The following is a 24,426-nucleotide window of genomic DNA, read 5'->3' on the forward strand; positions in this document are numbered from 1 at the left end:
GCTTTGGTGTTTGCTTGTGGTGTTTTGTAGACCTTTTTGATTTTTTGTCTCGTGTGTGTGTGTGTGTGTGTGTGTGTGTGGGGGGGGGGGTATTGAATTAAAAGGAACAGGTTCAGTCCAGAATATATATAAATATATATTTACGGGCTTAAAACTAAAACATCCATTCTTTTTGATGTAGTTTTTGTTTGTCTTGCACCGACATAGTGAAGATTTGATGTGTTGGGATGTTCGATACATCAAACAATAAAAGAGCACTGGCTTTTTGTTTTGCGTGTGTGCTCTTTTCTTCCTTTTCCCTCTTTGTGTTCATCTTCGTATTTGTCTGCTCCCTAGTACTTTGCCCTCTCCTCTCAACATTTCCCAGTTGAACCACTTCATCCCTCATTCTGACTCAACTGCTCTTACAGAGAGGAACAAAGGCATGTAGGATGTGAATGGGCAGAGTAATGGATAATAAGGATGAGAAAGACAGATGTAGGCACAGTTCTTGTATAAATATATCCCTTTTTTTTTATCACTTACTGACCCAACACGCCTGCATGTGTTCCAGGCAGTCAGTGACGTCTGCTCAGTGATGATGCTGGACTAACATGAAGAGGAGCTAAAGATCGCCCACTCGCTCTGTTTCCCTCTCAGCAGTACTCTCACTTTCACAGAGTAATTAACAATAATTACCCTACTGGCTTTGCCAAATGGGCATTTGCTTTCCAGCGCAACACACAAACACTGACACTTATGGCCATGACATACAGAGTAGTGGAAACTATGTCAGCTGCTTGAACATCTGCTGTGCTAGCCAGTAGCATTGAGAATGTCATACCCTTTTCATACCAAAAGTGTGTATACTTTGTATCAAATTGGATTTGGAATGTTTTTCTCGCTTTGGTTTTGTCTCCATAAATCAAACATACAACAATATTCAAGACCATAATATGTCCACTCCAGGTAGGGAATGAGGCCTTACCCCAAGTGAAGGAGTTCAAGTATCTCAGGGTCTTGTTCTCGAGTGAGGGAACAATGGAGAGTGAGATGGGCCGGAGAATCGGAGCAGCGGGAGCGGTACTGCAGTCGCTTTACCGCACCGTTGTGACGAAAAGAGAGCTGAGCCAGAAGGCAAAGCTCTCTGTCTACCGGGCCATCTTCGTTCCTACCCTCACCTATGGTCATGAAGGATGGGTCATGACCGAAAGAACGAGATCGCGGATACAAGCGGTCGAAATGGGATTTCTCCGCAGGGTGGCTGGCATCTCCCTTAGGGATAAGGTGAGAAGTTCAGTCATCCGGGAGGGACTCGGAGTACAACCGCTGCTCCTTTGCGTTGAAAGGAGCCAGTTGAAGTGGTTCGGGCACCTAGTGAGGATGCCACCTGGGCGCCTCCCTAGGGAGGTGTTCCAGGCAAGTCCAGCTGGGAAGAGACCGAGGGGTAGACCTAGGACCAGGTGGAGGGATTATATCTCTTCGCTGGCCTGGGAGCGCCTTGGAATCCCCCAGTCAGAGCTGGTTGATGTGGCCAGGGAAAGGAAAGTTTGGGGCTCTCTGCTGGAGCTGTTACCCCTGCGACCCTGATGGAAAAGCGGGAGAAGATGGATGGATGGATGGATAATATGCCTTGACAACCCTGCGTTGTTTTACAAGAGATAAGTTGACGCCTATGTACCCAGCAGTACAGCTGCTATTGGCGAATTGTTTGAATGCAGGCCTAAGGTTTCCAGATTTGGTGTGGAAGAGCATGATTTGCCTCCACAGAGCGCTAACCTCAACCCTATGAAAGATTTTTAGTGTGTAACACCAACTGCACCACTCTAAGCCAGGCCTTATCCCCCAACACTGGTGCCCAACCTCACTAATGCTTTTGTGGCTGAATCTGAGCAAATCCCTCCAGCCTGTTTGAAAAATCATATAGAGCGCCTTCCAAGCAGAGCTGAGGATGTTATGGCAAGACATTAACTCCTGTGGAGCAAGATGTATGTCAGATACAGTATCGAAGTCCACATTATTTTTGGCATGTTAAGTTGCTTGCAGGTTCAGCCTGCCAGCTCTCAAGGGAGTTGGTTAAAGTTATTTGCAGTATTTGCCAGAAGGCATAAACAATTTTAAATATGTCAGAGAAAAGCTCCGTCATGGATATTGCCATTGTTTAACGCCTTTGATATCTACTCCTTTATTCTGATTGGCAAGCAGCCAGTGGCAAAAGTTTGACATTTCCAACTGAGGCTAAACTACTAACACTCTCTCAGTGAAAAAAAAAAACAGAATCAGACATGTGCTGCCTTTACAATTGCATTCAAAACTTAGGCTTATAGGAACCTAAATGCATACATGCACAATGAAATTAAGTCTGTGTGGGTGCATGTGTTGTTTGTGTTGCTGAAAGGAGAGAGCATTTTCACTGGTAACATCCGGCGTGATGTGCAGCTCTCCAGTTAAAGTTATCATCATTATCTTCTCCCACAATGTGACTGCAACAGAGGACACAGCAAAGGGTGGTTGGATCGTCACTATATGGTGTTGTTTCGTCTTTAAAAATCATGTTCCTACAAACAAGCGCTGCTTTTGAGCTCCTGCTGTTCCTTTTTTCTGGAAGGAATCTTGCTTATGCTTCTTGAAAAACCACAGCTCAAACTTCAGAGAGATGTTAAAGGTTTTGTTTTATGAAAAATGTTCAGGCTTGGTAAATTATCCTTTTTCTCATGTCGTCTTTGCGAAATCTCTTTCGCCCCCATTTTTGTGTCCTCGTGTCCCCCACACTTCTATCCCTGTGTGACTGGACTTAAAAGGCCAGCTTGAGGGATGACAACCGTCGCTCATTTCAGAGGGCTGAGAGAGGGGAAGATCAGGAAGGGAGAGAGATAAAAGCAAAAATTGCATTTGAGGTAGAGCTGGAAGAGAGTCATTTTAAAGATGTATAAAGGTTTGTAAGATTCTGTCAGTCAAAAGCACAAATAACACAGACATGGTTTTCCTTCACATCCACGCACAAAAACCTCCATTCCGAAATGCAAAAGATTACGTGATTCATCAGTGAGAAATGTCTTAATCGCTGGTGCTTCTGATATTCAAGTGTCTGGGAATGCGATACAAGTGAGGAAAATTACTTCTTAAATCCTGAAAGTCCTTGAATCAAATTCATTTACTTAGGAAAAATTGGCATATTGAGTTGTATTGAAGACATGAGTAATTTTTTGCAATGGCAATTTGCAAAATGTAATAGTTTGAATATGTCATAAATGCAGGAGGCTTTCGCATTACCAGACTTTCTCTGGCACGTTTGCTGGGCATAGTACGGAAAGCATTTATCTGGTATTTATTTTAACAGCTTGGTTACCCAATCGTAGTCCTCAGGAACACTATAACACTTAGATGAGCTAGTAAGATGTTGCAGCTGCTCAGTTTTTGGTATGGAGGGGAGCTACATTTTCATTCAACACAGAATTGACCTAAATTGAGAGTGGATGCGTTTGTATTAATCTCATTATAAGGTAAATAATCTGTTACCAATGTGGTGGCTGACCCTCGATGAAGGCACTCAAAGCTGGTCCTACCGATGTTTTATTTACTTACATCAAATTTATTACAAGTTTAAGAATAAGGCATGGAATACTAAAATATCTTCGTTATTGTCAACACATCACCTAAAAAATGACATGGAGCACCTTAAAGAACAGGCCAAGGATAATTTGTGTTTTTAAAAAGCCTACACACTTTAGGAGCACATTTTGGTCCCTGAAGTGTTTGTGAACGTTACTAAAAGAGGAGAAAATTGTATGTTTGTTTATTTGTTAGCATGGATTGGTAGAATTCTGGTGTAAAGTGAGTATTTACAGCAGTAGGATGCTGTGTGTGAAATTGTTCATTATAATGAAGAACCATGCCTTGGCCAATAACACAGTAGGACCAATACATTTTTAAAGGACATTTTTTTCTACAATAATATATAGAATTTTCCCTAGATTAGCATTTTTGAGAATATTTGTAATTGTTGTAATTAGGCACACAGCAGTTATGGCTAAGCAAAGTAAAGGTCAATATGATGTCCTCACAAGACACAGAAATGAGTGTGTGTTTGTGTGTGCCAACGAATGCCATCTCATCCTGTTCTTAATCCTTCCAAGATTGAGGTCAGAGTGGCTATTGGAGGATCTCAGTGTGTTTACAACCTCCGCCTGACCCTGGGAAATGATGAGATTGGCTGTTGCTATCTCATCGGTTGTGTCTTTCAGGCGGGGAGGTTTTTTTGGGGGGGTGCGGTTGTAATCATTTGTCCCAGTTGTTATCAGAGGCCCTTGGCATCTTGTAGGAGGGTTGCTATGGCAATGGCAGGTTGTAGCGTAGGTGTGTTGTTGTGGTAACAGTGTGTCTACTAAAGGCTGCCGTTCACTCAGTGTTGACACAAGAGTCAGAGTAAGAGGACTTGGCAACACCAGGTCATTAAAGAGGACGCTTGCGTACTGAAATGTATTTATATTGTGTCTTTTTCAGCCAGAACAGTGAATGGTAACAAAGGTTTTTGGAGAACAGTTTGAATCTGCCCATAATTTAATTTTCTGTTGTTGTTTTATATTTCATAATGATGAAACGTTTTAATAACCTTGATTCCACTGACACACTACAAGATAATAAAAACTCTTCTTTCTTCAAAACCAAATCTTCTTTATTTTAATTGCTCAGAAACATTTATTTAGAGCACGCATATCTGTAGAACAATAATTTGAAATTATATCTTCCCAATATGATTCCACTGAACGTCAGTAAAAGATAATATTGAAGAATTATCCCCCAGCAGTAGCAACCATTAGTAGGAGATGATTGCTTAGCGTGGACCTGCAATAACATAGAAAAGTGCACTCTGAGCGCAGATATCTGCATCTATGTGCGTCTCCCATCCCAAAGATAGAATAGATGAATCTCACTCCATTCTTCCCCGCCTTCCGTTCAGACGCTTAAGAGGAGTCAGCTGTCAATGATGGCATAAACAGAAAACAGGTTTTTCAAAAATGGTGAATTACTGAGAACAAAAGAGGTCCTTGAGCATAAGGTCAAGCATAAGCACAAATAAATATAAGCCTGAAGGGTCCAGTAGTACCTGAGGTTATCTGCGGACCGAGAGATATACACCAGCAACACACATAACCTAACACCTGCTCTCCCCACAGGCTTTTGCCATGCAGAAATATTAAGCATATTTATACAAACACAATAAAGGCATACTAAGACTCCCATGTTAGTCATTTTATCATGCAACTATCAAACAAATATATCAGCAGAATAGTTTTGTTCCTGCCCTTGACTCCCATTTGCATCCCTTGCTGCTTGACTGTTCATCAAGCACTCACAGTAATGAGGAAGTGGTTTAGATCAGTGTTTTCCAACATGGAGGTCTGAACCCCACTGAGGGTCACAAAAACCAGTAAGGACTTCTTGATTTAAATGGTGTAAGATCCTTGTAACAGGGTAAGGGCAAGGTAAACACCTGAACATAAGCTACCATATTCACAGAGCCTTCTCTCTCTGCTAAACAGCCATGTAGACTTTTCTAAGATTAGAAAAGTCCACATTTAGAACAAACACAGAGCTAACAGAAGTGTGTATGACTGTTCGTGAAGCAAAATAAAACATGAGAGAGAGATGTTACACATTAAATACAAGAGGAGATAACTATAAACTTCCCATTTTCTGGGGTTATTAGCTTACTCAATTAGAAAAAAAGGGACCGCTTAAGAAAAAAGGCATTTACATAAATTTTCAAGATCGCCTCAAACTATTGCAGGAAACTGTTTATTCTTGTCTGGACTTAATGTACCTCCACAAAGCAGCATCTCATTAGAGTGCCACTGTGTCTGAACCACCTGATTACTCGCTTTCTTTTCCTGCCACTTCTGCTTTATCGTTGTTTCTTTCTTTGAGTGTCTTGTTAAACTCCAATAACCAGATGTCATGCGTTCTCTCTGCCTCCTTTATCTTTTTCTCTGATCTCTATGCCTTTGTTCTCCCCTGGTTGTTTCATTAGTAGTGTCTGTTTCTCTGTTCTCACAATCCCCATCCTTCAATTTAACTGGTGTTTTTGAACAGAAATATGAGCACACACACAGAGGATGTATGGAGTGTGTATTTGCTTATGTTAAAAGATGGCAGTAATGTAGCTTTATTTACCTGGGTCTATGTTTAGTCATAGCAGGTAACTTGAGTTCCAAGCAAAGGCTTCGAACATGCTGATTTGTAGTCTTCACAATGACAATCCCTTAAGAGCCTGAATAGCCAAACATCTTGACAAAGCACTCTACCAAGATAAACCCTCACAAAGCACTTCAATTTTCTGGCTTTTAAGAAGGGCTCACAGTCACCACATGGCAATGCAAGAAAGCTTCTCTATGCATTATTCGCTCAATTCATTTTATCTTATCCTCGCTTAAATGGTTGACTGCTGTCAATTGTAAACACTGTGTGTCTTTGCATATTCTCTTTTTCTTAGGTATGTGCACATACACATGTATTTGTGTGTGTATTGTAACATCATTCATTTTCAAGCAATGCAGCTTCAACCAGAACGGTCACGCATAGAATAGGGAGGCAAACAGGATAGCATTAATGTAAAACCACACGCATAAAGACACGGTTGAGAGAGCTATCACTCAAAATCTTTTATTTTTTCACGACCTTTCATCCTTTTTTGTTGTCATTAATGCTAAAGTTTTCGAGCTTTAGATCAAGGGATATTTATCAGTCTCTCTTCCTCTCTTACGCACACACTAATACACAGCGGCCCTGGTAAATATCCCAAAATACTCCCTTAGCACCTTTTTAAAACCTATGCATGTTTATTTCTGTCGGGAGTGTTTGCAGTCTGCTTACTGAAATTCACACATCTTGATGTCTCTGTTGCTTCCCTGTACTTGACTGTCCCCCTCTCTCATCTCCACTATTCTCCACCATCTGGCTTGAAGTCTGTCCACTGTACTCAGTTTTAATATAGATAGAAAGACACATTTATTACATCCATTTTTACCTGCCGCTTGCATATTTAGTACGCGTGATCAAAACATTTTTGAAAAGTTTAATGAAAGCAAGTGCAGCTGTAAGATGCCAGTGTGGAGCTGTTGTGTTTGCTATAGAAAAACCAAATGGGATATAATCAGCCTATAAAAAGTGCTGGAGGCGCCTGTCTGTGTGAGATAGAGAAAATACCATCAACAGACGATGGCATGTGAAAGTCATGTATTGATGGGAAAATAGAGGGCAACAACCTCAGAACAAAAGCTTGGTTGCATTAACACCTTTTCCTCTCACTGGGGAGTACATCAGATTTTAAACCACTTACAGCAAAGGCCTGTTTGTCTACACTTCCACAATAACAGGCGTAAACAAACAGTCAGCTTTGTTATGGACATATCTAAAATACCATTACGTGGTATATACTTTTTTTTAATAGACTGATAGTGGGTTCATATGGTATTTAAAGAAAGGAGATAACGCTTACCTGCCCTGACATCTGAATGAACCTTTACATTGCCTGACTCTTTGCTAATTTTCTCTCTTCTTCTTTGCAGTCATTGCGGACTCATTGACAGTAACAGCTCCAGCCCAGACTCTGTCCAAGGTGGAAGGCGACACGCTGCAGCTTACATGCGAGGTGTCTCGGACTACATTGCAGCACACTCACTTATCAGTGGGCTGGTACCTGCGCTCCCCAGAGGACGCGGCATCACCTCCTCAGGAGCTTGTCACCCTGTCAAGGGACTTCGTCCTGCGCTCCGGGGGACCCGTACCGGCAGAGGATGGCGGCAGGGGACCTCAGGCTGGATAAAACCAGTGCAACTTCCTACAGGCTGACCATTCACAAGCTACAGCCAATGGACCAGGGCCTGCTGTACTGCCAGGCTGCTGAATGGATTCAAGACACTGATGGCAGCTGGTTTGCCATGACCCGAAAGCAGAGCGACAAGACTCAGCTCCGCATTCAGCCCACTGGTGAGTAAAGAAAAGTGAACCTAAGAAATAAGAGGGAGGCATAGACAGTGTAAAGATGCTGCTCACCTCTTAGGTCCCCCCTGTCCTTTTGACAGACGCACATGCACACATGTGGGCCGGCTTCCTCTGATTGCTGATCAGTATCTCCCACTAAGCTCATTAGCTTACTAAAAAGAGCTTAACTAAACCTCCACAGACTCCGCACTTTTGTATTTGTGTCTGTTTGATGGGCAAAATTACAAGCACATCCAGGAATAACTTAACCAGCTTGGAAACAGCATAGTTGTGTGACAGGCGGAGACCTATGGTTTCCACAAATACATTTCCCAGACAACCAGTGACCAGATCAGAATGTAAAGATGCTTTTTTCATCACTCTCTGCCAACAATTACACCATTCTAGTTCGTGCCCGAGTGCATTAGTGGGAGAATCCGTGCTGGTTTGGTGCGGTTGCCAACTCTGAAGAAGGATATTGTCTAATGGAAGGGAGGAAGGGAATTACTAACCGAGGAAGGAAGGAGCAGGGAGAGGGAGGGCTGGCGGGGGATGTGGGGAAGAGTAAGTAACAAGGGCATGAAAGTATGAGGAAGAAAGAAACAGTTTGTTGGTATGGCTGACTGAGGAGTAGGCCTTATATGATAATGATCTAATCAGCTGTCATCCTGAAGATTTGATGAACCAGGAACAAAGACGGCTTTACAACTCCCCACATGTACTTATAACCTCCCATCCGACCTGACCCCATCTCACCCTCTGCTGTGTATTGCGCATACATAAAGAGTCTCTTTGTATGCTTCCAAGAAGGGACCACGGAGATGGGTGATAAACCGCCTTGACATTAGCTCAATTACCAAGGCAGCACGCAGTGGCGAGTGTCTCATGCCAGTAAATCACTTCAAAGTGGAATCGTTTTGCCTTTCTCCATTAAGCATCAGATCCGCTCTGGACCAATACAACTTGATGGTGCCCCAGATAGTGCTGGGTGGATGAGAAGGAGAATGGAAACTCAGATGTAAAGTAGGTTTGTCAGATGACTTCCTGCTACTTCAGGGAGAGACAAAAGGCACTGATAGCTCCCCTCTCAGCACCCTCCGTCACTCTCCTTCTTCTCTGTAATCTATAATAGATAGAGGTGTTGTTACGCGACAAAGAGAATACAGCAGAGATATGCTGCAGTGTATGGCTTGGGTGTGAGTGCTCAAACTCATATGTGGAGACTCTTAGATTTCTTCTTTGTCTGTTCGATTATTGCATGATGCAGGCACCACTTGCATACCTTTAGGCTAAATTTCAACAGACGGAGAGAGACATTCAGAAAAAAGAAGCAGTAGCTCCTCCATTAGGTTCTTATTATAAAAGATGGAGGGGATCTCACGACAGCCCCACCACTAACTAATCACCCACCGGCAGCATCAGAGAGAGGAGCATCGGACAGAATCCTAATGTACCTTTCGCTCTCGGTTTTACCGTCTTTCTCTTTTCTCCCACCTCCTCCCTTCTTCCCCACTCTCACGTCACCTCTCATTTTCTGCAGTCATGTCTCATCATTGCATTTCTTTCTTCTCTCTTGGACTTTCTCCATTACGCACTTTTTCCTTCGCCCTTCTGCTCCTTGCACTTAGCTTTCATTTTTTTTAATTAGCTCTGACCACCAATACATGCTGGACCTGCGAGGCTGTTATTTACCCCTTGGCATCCTCTAAGCTGAACTCTGCTGTAAAAAATGGTCTAAATAGAGCTTTATGTTCAACTTCCTTCACAATTCATCCCATTTTTTGAAGATTTGGCAAGCAATCAGTTGGCCTTTCCCTTCTCCCTGCTGAGAGTGCTTATTATTTTCATCAGAAATGTAACTAATTATACATCATTATTATTAGAAGTAGTGGCATTAATAGTACTAGTAGAGTTTTAGTGTTAAAACACAATTATTGACAACATGTATTCCTTTTAATGTTACCTGAATTATGATCGTTTCAGCTAAAACGATATTATTCTTACTACTACTATGATTTAAGTGCTGTTTGTCTTTTAATTAAAGGCATGCAGCTTTCGGGCGCAACACTCTCTATTTTACTTGTGTGTGTGTGTGTGTGGGGTGTGTGTCAATATTTAGTATGTGTGTGCATGCCTTCATATGTTTGTTTATGTGTAAACAATATCCCTCTTCCTCCCACCTTAATGTTCCCCATAACAAGCTCAATGCCAACGTCAAGCTTTGAACTTTTCCACATGAGTGTGTTTCTCAGGAAGTCTTTGTAATTACAGCTTGGGGCTACCACCTCACTGAGAGGCAAAGCAGCAGTCTCTGATACATACTGTGCTCATGATCTGGAAATTAATACAGCATATAAAACTGAACTCCCAGCCATACACACACACGTATGCTAGCACAACCGCACATGTGCAGACAACAAGCGTTATGTGGCCAAGTGGAGGAGCTAGCATTAGTAGTTTACTTTGACTGTGCAGGGGCATGAGGAGGAGAGTGCCTGACTCTGTTTCAGACTGCTGAAGAGAATTTTAATCAGATGTTTTTTTATTTTAGAGGTGAAACCAAGGGGGCTCTGAAAGATCAGCGTTTTACTGGAGTTATGCACTGGGTGACCTTAAGCTTCTCTAGCATTTATTCTCTCTCTAGCTCACATCTTTCTCCTGTCTCTCTCTTTAACTGATGTTATTGTATTGTCCCCACCTATACCTGACCCCTCAATATCTGCACTCTCTTTAAGCAGGATGCAGGTTCAATATATACTCGACTGTGGATATTAAGAAAAAGGCAGTGTTGTGCATTTCAAGTGTAGCCGACATTTAGACAGTCTTCGTTTTAAACATCAGAGAAAAGTTGTTTGGGAACATAAGAGAGATCTCCCCCACACCTACGCTCTTTCCATTCTGCTGCTCTGTTTTTAAATAGTGAAAGGATTTTTGTACATTTACTGATATTGGATAAATGTAGTATCTCTCTAAATCACATTGATGGTAAACATTCAAAAGTGTATATTCTTTTTTGTGGTATATACCACAGTTACATCAAGGTTTTCCCCAATTTTTTTTCCTCAGATCGGGACTTCAGCATCCAGGTGAGCACGGACCGACGGTCCTTCACGGCCGGTGAGCCGCTGGAGCTTCGCTGCACCATTGAGGCCCAAAACGTCCCAGAGCGCTTCTTCTCGGTGTCGTGGGTCTTCAGCAGCTCACCGGTGGCCGTGGTGGGCCCCAGTGCTGTGCCTGTCCTGGGCCCTGATTATGTAGCCCGCGAGGCTGCTGGCCATATGACAGTGCGCAAAGAAAGCGCCAACGTGCACTTGCTTAAACTGCAGCACCTACGGCCAGAAGATACTGGGAAATATATCTGCCGCGTGACAGAACGGGAGAAGACGCCCACGGGAGACTTCATCGATCGCAGCAAGAGGTCTCGCAATGTCCAGATCACAGTCCAGCCGCTCAGTGAGTAATAATCTGTTCACAAGGCCAATGGCTTAGTTGTCCTGTCCTTAGTTGTCTATTACACTAAGAATGATGAGCTTCTCATAATAACAGTTTTATCTTCATGTAGGCAGCATGAAATGTCACGCTGTGCTTCACACCAGCCTCCCTCGGTCTTCCTCTCTCTTCCTCTCACTCTGTCTTTCTCCAAGGTGGTCTATAACTGATAGCCACATAACCTGTATTGTTAACTGAAAGTAAGAGGGCAAAAGGATGATGCTACTCTTATTCCTGATGTATTTTCTGTTTAAGTGGATTGTTAAGGGAGCATTATGGTCCTTTCCTTTCCCTTGGCTTAACTGGAAAGGGGGGGACGGGGCTGGTAACACTATAGTCGGATAATGGAGAGCAGAAGAGCCAGAACTCAAGAAGGCTAAGCTAACAGCCATGAAATGAAAGCGTGGAGAAAGAAAAGAAGCAGAGAACGGCGCCTAGCTCTCCAGGGCCCTCTAAGTGGATCCCAAGGCTAACTTAATGTGTCCTGCTGGGGCACACATCTCCAGCTAGGTTAAGCAGGGCTGGCCGGTGGGGTCATGTCAGCTTTGATGCATCTGTACAAAGCCCTTTCCCAATACTGTCACCAATATTTTTCTACATCTCGGCAGCCTCCACCAGTTTGGGCCACTGCTTTATCCCCACTTCTCTCTTTACCTCTTGTCTCTTAGGGATAAAACAGTGAGTGAAGCCAGCTGCTACCAGCCTAATAAAACATAATAATCACGGAGTAGTATCTCCTCCGAAGCAGCCATCGCTACCTTATCCTGACCGCTCTGCACCCCCCTGCTAAATCAGCCCAAAACAATGGCCCCGAGCTTGCAGCACTCTCCAGGGAAGCTCTCTGTATGGGAGGTTTTGTTTTCCCGACAAAAGACCGTAATGCCTCATAAAAGATGTTTATAGGGTTTACACAGGATAATGGCCATGGTTATTGGAGGAGAACTAATATGATATACAGCAGAAGTGGTCAGGCCAGCCTGTATTTGATGCACAAACTGTCCTCTCAGGCCTGCTTTCTCACAGGCAAACAATTTTAAGATGTTTTTCATCACTCTAATTGGGGGAAATGGGTAAAGGTTGGTAATAGGGTGCAACAGGGGTTAAAGTTAATGAGTCAGATGCAGTCAGGGGTGGCAGCGAAGGAAAAGCTGAGGTAAACACTTTTGACAAATCTGTGTTGATGGAGGAGTTTACCTTTGCAATGGGAGAGGGAGAGAGAGCTTCATGCCACCCTGAATCTATGTCATACAGAGAGACCGGAAATGTGCAGGATTTAAAAAAAGAAGGGGGATGCACTGTTAAAGTCAAAATGCCTTCTGAAGTTTGAAAAACAAAGTAGAAGTAGCTGGTGGGGGAAATGTGCAGAAAGTAAAAAAAGAAAAGGAATTGTTAGAGAAAGGCAACGCTGTCCAGAAACCTGACACTTAGAAAGTAGGAAGGATGAATGTGTCTACTGTAGAACAGCCTAACAATCCTCTCTGCATGTCACGGTGTAAAAAAGTAATACAATATGATCCAAGCTATGGGAAAAAAATCTGGCAATTTAACAAAAGACAGAAAAGAAGAGGAAAGGGGTGGAGGTTTTTCCCTTTGTTCATTTGAGCGTGATAAAAGTAAGAAGCCAGTTTATTCCATATTCACAGACACCTCATGCTTATTAGGAAGGCCGACAAGCTGAGAGGGAAGAAGCAGAGCTTGGCCTGAGGGGAGAGAAAAAAAAAGTGGGAAACCTTAAGATTCATCCCCAAAAGACAGAAGCACTGGCCCCGCATGGAGAAGAAAGCTTTTGGGTCAACTAGGGCTCCATAATGTTTGATGGATGTTGAAGTGATGAGAATAGAGATAAAGCAGGACAACAGAGGAGCAGAGCCAGTAAAGACTTTTATCCTGCACATCTTCTGAAGAACTGCTGAGCCCTGTGATCTAAGCTTTCTTTTCTGTTCCCTTGCGGACTTGGTCAACAAGCCACACAGGGTTCAGGAAGAAAACCTCAACCCACACAAATCCACCAGGGCCTCATCTCTGGCTGTCACTGTAATGTGCCTGAGGCCAGTTACAAAAGTGCACTACAGTCCTCTCACATTTGGACTTACAGGCACACAAACATCCAAACACACATGCACATCATTCAAACAGGACTTTCTGGTACTTTTACTCCAGGGAACAGGCTCAGCTATTTGTTATATTGCCCCTGGTCTCCTGTCGTCTTTTTACACAGAAAGTGTAATTCTTGTTGCCTCTGGGATTCAGCGTGAGAAGCCGTTGAGATTTTGAGGTACTTCTGTCAACTCAAACTAACCTCCCATGTGTCCCTCTCTCTCTTTTGTCTTCTTCTCAGAGAGCAACATCACAGTCTCTCTGTCCAGCAACTCTTCTGACGTCATAGAAGGCGATGTGATCCACTTTTCCTGCTCGGTCTACACCACTACAGGCCCTCTGTCTGTTGTCTGGCAGTGGACAGACAAGCTGGCAACTGGACCGGGCCTGGAGGTGGCCACGATCGATCGGGATGGCACTGTATGGCACAGCGCCTCCTATAGAGAGCGCTCCAGCTATGGGGAGATACGTGTGGAGAAGGTGCGGGCTGACACATTCTCTCTGTCCCTGTATAATGCCTTACCTGGGGACGAAGGCCAGTACAGCTGCACAGCCACTGAGTGGCTTCAGGCTGGCACTGAACCAGAGCTAACCTGGGGGAAGATAGGAGAGGGCTCGGCCACCAAGACGGTCACAGTCAAGACTGTTGGTAAGTTACTGCAACCACATCTAACCCTGTTATTACCATTTTGTCACATCAGCAGAAACATTATGGGGAGGGGGGGCTGTCAGGGCAATACCCCTCCTGCTGGCCAGAGCAAAGCCGTGGAAATATATTTTATCCCTTTTCTAATAAAAAAGATTTGGTAGATTTAAGGGATCAATATTAAGTATTCTGAGACAATTATGTGCCTTTGCCCCAGCTAAAATACATACTAAACACAAATGTTTAGGTAATAAATAGTACACTTATTCACTTTAAATAACCGAAAAAAAGGTTATGTGGTTAAAATGAACCAATATTCAGTGGTGATCAGACTGCAACGGTTCATCCCAAGGTAGGCCAACTCTCACGCTGTGTAAGTGGATATCAGTCTGTACATGCTAAGCCTGTATATTTAAGATGAGCAGCAGCTGAGTTTGTTACAGGTTTCTATACCCTGGATCATACGGATCATATCGTTAATCTTCCTGATATTATATTAGTGCCTCACAATGTTTAGAATTATCTACAAATGTACTCCATCTATCAACTGATTATTTATCACATTATTGTGCTAGCAAGTACAATGTCAAGTGAATTCACATATCCAGGGCAGCTTCCCTTAGAACACATTCCTGCATGCACAGTAAGCACGCACAAATGCAGTCCAAATCAAAAAGCGGCATATGGTTTGTTATTTGTTAACGACTGATGAACGGCCCGGCAGAAAAAATGCAGTCCACATAGTAGAATACGCCATGGTTTATTCATGCACAGCTCAAGGGAAGGAGCTATTATTACTATTACTCAGAATTACACACAAATTACGCGCAAACACACACAGTCTCACACCACCTGCCACACGTCAAGAGCTGTGCTTCAGTGACACCCATCATAGATGCACACACACACACACACACACACACACACACACACACACACACACACACACACACACACACACACACACACACACACACATATATGGATTAGCCAGAATTATTAGAATGGAAATGCAGCGGCAATGTGTTTCACAGTCTGTGGGTCTCCTCTGTCGGTGCTGAGTTAAGCTGAACATCCTCGATACAGGCAGCCACTGGAGCAGAGCAATGAGGAGCTGGCAGAGCAGGAGCACTGGGCTCAATACACACACATACACACACAAAACCAACGGATTAACTCCCTGCAGCAGCACACAGTGGTGCTGCAGAGAAGAGATGTCAGTTTTTAAGTGGCCATTTGTTAAGTTCGGACAACAAGACAAACATTAGTTAAAGGAACAAAGGACGCATTATGCAAATCAACGAATAGAAGTCCGAAGTAGCTCATCTCTCTTCAGTTATATCTCCTCTCTCTCGCCTCCATGCTTGTTGATCAAAGGATTTTTCTAAATGTGCACTGTTGTGTGACGGTCAATGTGTCTAAGATTTTGGTCCTTGTTTTTCTTACTTTAGCTTCCACTCTCAATTGTATTGGACCTATGCAAATAGAAGAAAAACTTTTCCCCCTATATTGCAGCTTTCTTTGGCATCTTTTGTCTTGCTCCTTGCCCCTAATGAATAAAAAAGGAAAAACTTGTGCTCTGGTTTTCCTCCAAGCTCAGATTGTGCTGCACACTCACTGACCTGTCCTCTGAGTGTACTGTTCTACTGGCTGAATCTCAAGATATTATATATGGTCACTGTACCTTTATTATAGATCCTTTATGGACTCGGGATCATGGTTCCTTCCTTTATAGACTCCCGGTGCTCACTGATAAGACCTAGAGGGGATGAGATAGGGATGTCCTCTGGGAGACTCATGTTTTTGTTGCCACAGGTGAAGACAAAGATGCTTGGTAGAGAGTCTTGTTTCCAGCTGATTGGCTTAAGATGCCCTCAGGGTGTCTTGGGTGGCAAGTGTGTACAAGTGAGAAGCCTACATTCATGCATCCACAGGCCAAAAACGTGTAGTAAACTCCCACTCAAGCACTTTGCACAGAGGAGGAAACAAATGCATTCATGTTTATTCTCAAAAACAAAAAGAGATAGTTGTATGGGAAAAATGGTGTGAAATCCTCTTTTCTGTCAGAGAGACAGGCAGACAGTGAGAGAGATGGATAGATGGAAGAGGGGCACAGGGAGATAAGAGATAGAGTGAGAGGGGAGAGTTATTGTCTATTTGAGAATTATGTCCCGAGGCAGCTGTCCCAGCAGTAGCCAAGTCTGGACAGAGAGCCATTGATTATACACCCTGAAGGACACCGAGGGTGAAGCTGTCAAAGGGGGAGTGAGGGTGAGGGACAGGGGGAAAGTGATGTGGCCGATGACAAGAATAAAATGGAGAAATTTGCAAGAAAAAAGGCACAGCAGGGACAGGGTCGATAAAGGGCCATAGAGTCTATCTCTCTCGCTCTCTTTCGAGTGCCTTGCTGTCCAGTGTATCTTGGCAATAACATATGGAGTTGGGTGAATGTTTTTAGTTTAATGAGGAGAGTTTATACTTGGCAAAGAGTTGTGCATAGATCGAACATTGGCGCTTAGAGGAAATGGCTCCCCTGTGCTTTCTTTGTGGCATTACTCATTCATTTTGGAGGAGCGCTCACACAAGTCAAGCACTCAAATTCATATTTAGACACAAGCAAAGGGTAGTGCATACACATTCAGATACATAAGCTAAATGGCTGTCTTAAGGAGCTTAATGACTGGTAAATGCCTGTGAAGATGTATAACTGTTTTACCAGTAAGTCAGTGTGCTTTAAGTAAATACTATCAGTATTTGTTCCGGCAGGAGGCTTTGTTTCTCTGGGTAACCATACTTAAAAGGAAAGTTTCTTCCTGGAAACAATTATGAACCCCCCACATCATTAACTGAGCTTTAAGCTTTTAGGGAACAGACTCTTATCACACACCCAGCCTTTGTTGTGCTATTACATGGATTCAGTGTTACTCAACTCATGTTCAAACGGTTCATCACCAGACAAATAAAATGTCACTACACTTCATTAACACTTCACTTTTTCCACCATTTAGAGTCTTCCTTCATGGTGTCAGCCTCATCGCGGACGCCATCTGTTACCTTTGGAGACTCCTTTGACCTCCTGTGCCTGGTGAAGCCCCGCCACAACCCTCGTGTCCCCACATCTGTCACCTGGCGCTTCATGCCTGCTGGCTCAGAAGCTGGCGACGAGGATGATGGAGAGTTCAAAGATCTGGTGACATTCACCCGCGAGGGCACTCTGCAGTGGGGAGAGCAGCTGCTGGGGCTTGGTACTCGCACCACAGTGGACCGCTCCCACTCCAACACCAACTTCCGATTGTCGGTGACCCGGGCAGGGCGTCGCGAGGCGGGCAAGTACCAGTGCAGCGCCGTCCTGTGGAGGAAGAACTACGACAACAGCTGGAGCAAAGTAGCAAACCGCACTTCCAACCTGCTTGGCATCAGCGTCCTACAGCCAGGTAAAGCTGCATGGCTGCTTGCCAGACACATTTAATTGGAACGGACACAGACCAGCACACAAACAAGGATAAACACAGATTCAGACACAAACTCACACACATACACATCCGGCAGATTCAGCAGAGCTCAGAGGATGTTTCCCCGCTTTAATTGCTCATAGTCTCTGGGTTATCCACTAATTGGAGTGTGTGGATGGTGTGTGTGCATGCAGGGCAGGGTGGGGTCTCCTAATGGAGCGCAGTGAATGGATTGCTAAATATCCCACAGGAACAGAAAGAAAACTATATGAAAGAGGTAAAAGAGAGAGAAGCGAAGCACGTAGACGGAGAGTGTGACAAAGTGTGATAAAGAGTGAGCGATCTGTCCTTGAACCTTTTTCCTCAGCGGAGACATTAAACTGTCTACACCGCTCTCATTGGCCCTCTGTGCTCCACACATACACAAGTAAAAACCCATTCAGACACAGCCCAATTAGTGGCTGAACACAAACAAGAAGAACACACGAACACACAAACCCACACTGGCCAAATTTAGCCCCGTCTGGTGTTCCTCAACAGCATGATACTTCATTTATTCAGGTGAACGTGCCCGAGGCAAACGCTTATGCTGCAGATAAAAAAAACCTAGCCTGGCTTTAAATGCAGTCCAGCAAAGCATTATGGTACCTCAACTACCAATGGGGTCCATATTTGTTGGATTTGGCGAGGAGAAATATGAGCAAGATGTGTGGGTGGAATTAGAAGAAGGTTTTTTAAACTTCTGAAATGCCAAATGCTTTTCTGTAAAGTTATTTTTGTGACCATGAGAAATGCATGGCTAGATTTGTACAAGTGTGTGTCTTTGCCTGCCTGCAGGTCCCTTCTATGTTCAGATGATGATAAGTAAGATGCGGTATTGAGTTTAAAGGGAAATTGCAGGGATCAATAACACTTTCAAAATGAGACAGTGGAATGTAGTCACATGTACAGTATAGGTAGTCTTTCATTACTGGCTGCTATTAATTCAGATAAGCACATGAATGCAAACCAATATGAACACACACAGACAGAAGCTCCCTTGTAAACACACACAGAAGCACCCTTCCTCAAAGACAGGGCTTTCACTTGCTTGACTGAATATGCTCCGACCTTAAACACTCAGGCAGAACGCATAGTGTCCCCGGGCCCTTCAGGAGTTATTTGGAAGTCTAGTTATCATCCTTAATGCTCATTTACCTTCCCCTCCGATATGCAGTTTACATCCTTTATCCTTAACCCTAAAAAAACGACACACACATTTTGCAGGGGAATAAATACTGGGTCTGTCTCCCACTCCCTTTTCTCCATGACAAAGTGATCAGTTACCTTGGTAATGCCCTCAGTACCCGTGACGATGTGATCAGTTGCCGTCTGAAAGCCAATCAGTAACCATAACGGTGCCATCATTCTGTGTGTAAGGGCACTCTCTCACAGGGGAGGGCGAGTGAGTAATTCCTTAATCTCATTGGTTGCCAGACCCCGCTCAGTCCCGCTCATTTCGTGTTTGTCTCCTCCACCTCCTGTTTTTTTTTTTTGTTGTGCAGTCAGACCTTCATTTAGACTGATGATTAATTTGTCAGCATGTAGTACGTCTCTCTGTACCTCACGCCTCTCCTCCCAATCTGCTTTTTCTTCTCTGTTTTCCTGAATGTTAACCACTCCTGGCTAAATGAGCTGCTGGCTTTTTTTAGTTCCCCTCTAAAGAAGTGGGATAAAGGGGACTGTGTGTAATGAGGTGTGAGCAAACACAGCATCTGACCAGATTCATAATTGAGGGACTTTAAGTCATGCTTCCAGAGGTACCTGCTCAATATGTATGAGCTACCTCACTAGCATTATGTGAGCACGTTCATACTTGCAATGTCTATGTTTTTGCATGAATGCCCCTGCAACCATGTTTCCTGTGATATTCCTCTGAGAGCTTCCATGTGCTTACTATGCATGTATACAGAAACCTTCCCCACCCCTGATACACAGCGACACAACAGTAGAACTGTATCTCTCAGCCTTCAGATGGTCCATCTTGTATTCAGAAGAAAGACGAGTGTGTGTGTGTGCCTGACATAAGAAGGTTTGCATCTGCAGAATTACGCTCCTCATTAATTTTTTGGAGAACTTCAAAAGCGGAGAGGGAAAACTAGCATCAGAAATAAGCGCCCCTTGATCCAACATCCATGCATCTTAGATTAGCAGGAGCAAAGTTGTTGGATGTGGGATGAAAATAAAAGCAGGACCAAACCGGCAAAGCAGACAACCGATCAAACTAGTGAGGTGCCTGCAGTCAAGCACAGGCCTTTTTCCTGTATCAGACTGCTTTGGCCGTATACTGCATGTGTCAAAGTCCCATGGGTCATATTAGTGGAGTTTGCCAACATATCTCGCACATGCACATACACACACAATAAAACCATATTTCTATGTTCTGTGTAAGGTCACTGCTGTGCTTGGGCTATCCACCACAGACTTCATGCAGAGAATCGCTGCACACACAGGAGCATAAACACCATCATGCTCATGTGCACACAACATGCAGTACATACACACTCGGGAATTCCCTCCCAGAGCAAAAGTGTAATTACCTTATGCTAGAACATGATTCAATATCAACCCTCAAACAGAGGATTCCCACAAACACACAAACAAAAACACACAACACGTCATATACAGCTGCACGTATAGTGGCAGTAATATTAGATTTCACCTGATTGAGTTTTCTCTTTTTATCTCCCTGAAATACAATAATGGTAAACACATGTTCAGCATGGCAGATCACCAGGGAAGCCTCTAAGTCTCTACAACACAATCTAATATCACCTACTCATAACTCAAGTACAGACACACACACACACACACACACACACACACACACACACACACACACGCACACTCCAAACTAATTATGCTGAATCTTCCCTAATGGAACCGAGTTTAGATTAATGATGGTTTTGGGAGTTCAAGACATTTTTCTCATCATTTTAGTGTGTGCATGTGCACATTTGTGCGTGTGTGTCTGGTATGAAGAGTGGGATATTATTAAGACCGTCTGGTTATTGGCTGAGCTAGAATAATGATGATAGAGGGGAGGGGGGGGGGGGGTGTCCCACTTAGAGCTATTTCTCATTTGTCCTCCACACCTACACTTGCCTGGCTACCTTTTGCTCACATTATCAAACATTGCGATGCAGGCATGGATGCCTTTTTTTGCTTATCCTTACCCTCCTCTCTTGTTTGCCTCATATGTGTGTATATGCTCTCTCTCTTAAAGTTCTTAAGGGTATCCTACAATTTAATATAGGCTGGCACTATCAGATGCTGCATGTGCTTTCCTTTCATGTCAGTGAAGTACATGCCACCCATCGTTATTGATAGCGCTGGCGTCACTGCGGTTATTGGAGATTCCGGCTTATCTGTGCATGGATAGGAGGTGTCTATCTTCATTAGGCCCTTCCTATCCCCCTCATGTCCTCATTTCTCGCTCCTGCTCCATCTCTGTCTTTCTACATTTTGTTCTCACTCTCCCCATAAGTCTCTTTTAATGTCTTCTTTCCCCTTCACTCTCACTTAGCTGCATGTTTCCCTCCACGCACGCCCCCAGCTTCTTTCTCACTCTTGTGATTTTTTAATATTTTATAATTCCCTGCCTCCCTCTTCCTACTTATAATTCTCCTCATTATGTTTACATTTTTCTTCAAATAGCTTCTTCACCATTGTCAGTATTTCATTAATAATGAGGATATGGCAGCTGTGCTTGTTTGCACACAATAGGGGCTTTATCGCAGTGTTAACGTGCGTGTCAGGGTTGTAAATCTTTTCAATTTTTGGATGCAGTAGATAGAGTTTGAGTTTGCCCACAAGCTCACCTGCGGCAGCACTCTGTGTGCAGGCTGTACTGAATGACCAACACACAACATAACTCTCCTCCTTACAGTTTGTATATGCACATACAAATAATGAGTGCATTTGCTGCGCACATACACGCATAGGCACACTTAGTCGTAATGGATGATAAATGAAGAGCCTTTGAGGGGTGCACTGATACAGAAAATAATTTCATAAAGGATTTTTGATTAATCACGCCTGTTTCAGACACTCAAGGTCAGGCTCATTCCCAGTGTCTTCTTCTTCACAAGGGCAAACCCTGATACCCTCTCTGTGATGCACAGACACAGCTACATATTTCTGTCCAATCCAATCCAATCTAGTCCTTGTCTCCTTGTTCAGCCCAATCTGAAGACACAATGAGATTGTGTGTGTGTGTGTGTGTGTGTGTGTGTGTGTGTGTGTGTGTGTGTGTGTGTGTGTGTGTGTGTGTGTGTGTGTGTGTGTGTGTGTGTGTGTGTGTGTGTGTGTGTGTGTGTGTGTGTGTGTGTGTGTGTGTGTGTGTGTGTGTGTGTGTGTGTGTGTGTGTGTGTGTGTGTGTGTGTGTGTGTGTGTGTGTGTGTGTGTGTGTGTGTGTGTGTGTGTGCTGCAGACACTGGCTTGTGTGTCCTGCTGCTGTTGTAATTGAAGTCGTAACTCAAAGCTAGCTACAGTTCTGCTCTCCATGTATATCAGCGGCTAATGGTAGGAGCCGAGCCGGAGAGGCTCAGCAGTGCTGCCTCCTGAATACACACACACACATACACACACATACAGGAGCCTCTAGCCTGCACTTACTGAATGACCACTGTTCTGTGGTTTAATGAGCATAATGTGTTTTATGCTTATTGGCAGGCCCCCTTTCAAACATGCACACTGCTCAATCTGATGTCTTTATGCTCTCCGCTCTGTGCCAGCTTCTTTTAGGCCATTAATCTCCCTGAGCTCCCCTACCCTGACCTCCTGTCTCACCCCTTTCTTGTGCATCCTTTTTCCTGTTGGGCCAGCCTGTGTCCAGCAATCACTCTCTCAGACAGGCAGGCAGGCAGGAAGAGGGAAAGTGCAGTCAGTGCATCAGTGTGTTCGTACTGATGGTAGAGAATAGGAATTACTGTATATGCAGGTTGCTGGTTAATGTGCGTGTGGTTGTGTCTGTTACGTGCACAGATCCCCATAATTAGCCCAGTCTTAATGATATTGTAGTGGGAGTTGGTAAGTGGGAGGAATGAGGAGTGGTAATATTCCTCTGACACAATGGGATCATGGATACATGGCAGTCATTAGCATAGACATTAGGCTCCTGGCGTCTGGAGAGGAGCTAGTTTTCAGTCAGGGGAATCCCATCCCACATTTTCTATTGACTAGCAGCCTTCTATGATCTACGCCTCTTGTGACAGAGGTCCAGAAGGCCAGGCGTATGTAGCATTTTGTGTGTGTGTGTGCATGTGTGTAGTTGCAGGGCTCGGCGCGGAGCAGCAATCCAGAGTAAGCTGTTCTGCAGGGGATCAAGGCGTGTCTAAAGCCCTCAGTCCTGACATGCTTGGGGTCCTGGCCGTGGATTAGCCCATGGCTGAGCTAATGCTAACGCTAAAGGCGGAGCAGGCAGCCATTAAGACTATAAGTCTTCTGGAGTGGAGCTGGAGAGACTGCCTGCTGCTTTCTGAAATCCCCCGAGGAGCATGTTCTCACTTTCTGTCTTTTACATCTCTCTCATCTTTTCCAGGCTCTTTTCCTCTCTCTGCAATCTCTCTCTCTCACTCTTTGGCTCTCTGTGTGTAGGTGCATACTGTGTGAATATCTGTTCAGTTTGGTGATTTATCCCTTAACTACTTTCCTCTCCATCCTGTGTTCTTTAAAAAAAATCCATTCCATCTCTCTATGTCTACCATTTTACTTTAATTCATTCCTCGTTTCACTTTGTGTCTCTTGCCTACTCTGGCCCCCATTAACTTAAGTTTAAGCATTACATCTGTTGCCCAGTGGATGGAATTTCAGCTCAGTGGTCATTAAGTTCATATATTTAAAAAGAGCCAAAAATGTTAGGCAGAGACCCCACCAGCACCTTTAGTATCCTCACTTCATTTAGGTCTCATTAATATTCATGAACTCACAGGTGAGGCTGCTGAATATTTATGTCAGTGTCAGGCTATTAGACAGAACGTGATCAGGAAATATGTAGGTGATGATTGGTCAAAACAAAGACTTGGATGAAGGGAAAAGAGAGAGGTGAAATCGACCCTAATGAGTTTTGTATCAAAAGACTTCACCTGGAGCAGCAACATGAAACATAGATGGAAAATGAATTGAATTTCCTCCATACAAAAAGAATACAGGATAACATTCTTTGATAAACAATCTCGGGCTGTATTCTCCTCCTCTGAACACTCGGCCAAGCCGTTCTCCTAGCATCTTTTGAAGTCATTCTAAAATGTTGTTACAGCCCCGTGTGTGTGTGTGTGAGCTGTGGTTAGTGTGCGCTGACATGCCAGAGTAGCATCCCCATCTGTACACTCCTCCTCCCCCCGGACTCAATTTTGTTTTCAACTGCTGTGCTCCACAAACAACAGTTGTGTTGGGTTTGGGGTGCACTTTGTTATCTGTCTTATTTATCAAACTGGGCTGTTGTTGTTATCCTTTGTGTACTTACCTCCACTGATAAATAAAAGTAATAAAGACGGCCTTTTTTCTCAACTCTGCAGTTTCTGAAGCTATTGAACGAGACAAATTTGGCACACATGGGAAGGGGGTGAGACAAGGGTTCAATGAGCCAATTAGTGACAGTGCTGTGTAGAGCTGTGTGTGTTTGTGTGTACTGTAATGACACTACATGCCCAGCAAACTGCTGAATACAAATACTTCTAGTGGAGCTGGAGGGGGGCAAAACCCTCTGCAGCTAATATAATTACATCTCCATTTCACCCA

General features: G+C 43.9%; 1 protein-coding gene across 1 annotated transcript in view; it reads left to right on the forward strand.

Moving 5' to 3' along the window:
* The window catches only part of LOC134867126 (immunoglobulin superfamily member 3-like), a 67,146-nt gene that overhangs the window by 29,008 nt on the left and 13,712 nt on the right, over nucleotides 1-24,426 (forward strand). Inside the window, 5 exon segments of the mRNA XM_063887468.1 lie at nucleotides 7,548-7,753; nucleotides 7,755-7,968; nucleotides 11,029-11,415; nucleotides 13,790-14,197; nucleotides 17,203-17,628. Of these exon segments, the coding sequence (XP_063743538.1) occupies nucleotides 7,548-7,753; nucleotides 7,755-7,968; nucleotides 11,029-11,415; nucleotides 13,790-14,197; nucleotides 17,203-17,628 (1,641 nt within the window).

Source organism: Eleginops maclovinus, chromosome 7, assembly GCF_036324505.1.
Source record: "Eleginops maclovinus isolate JMC-PN-2008 ecotype Puerto Natales chromosome 7, JC_Emac_rtc_rv5, whole genome shotgun sequence".
Classification (NCBI taxonomy): Eukaryota; Metazoa; Chordata; class Actinopteri; order Perciformes; family Eleginopidae; genus Eleginops; species Eleginops maclovinus.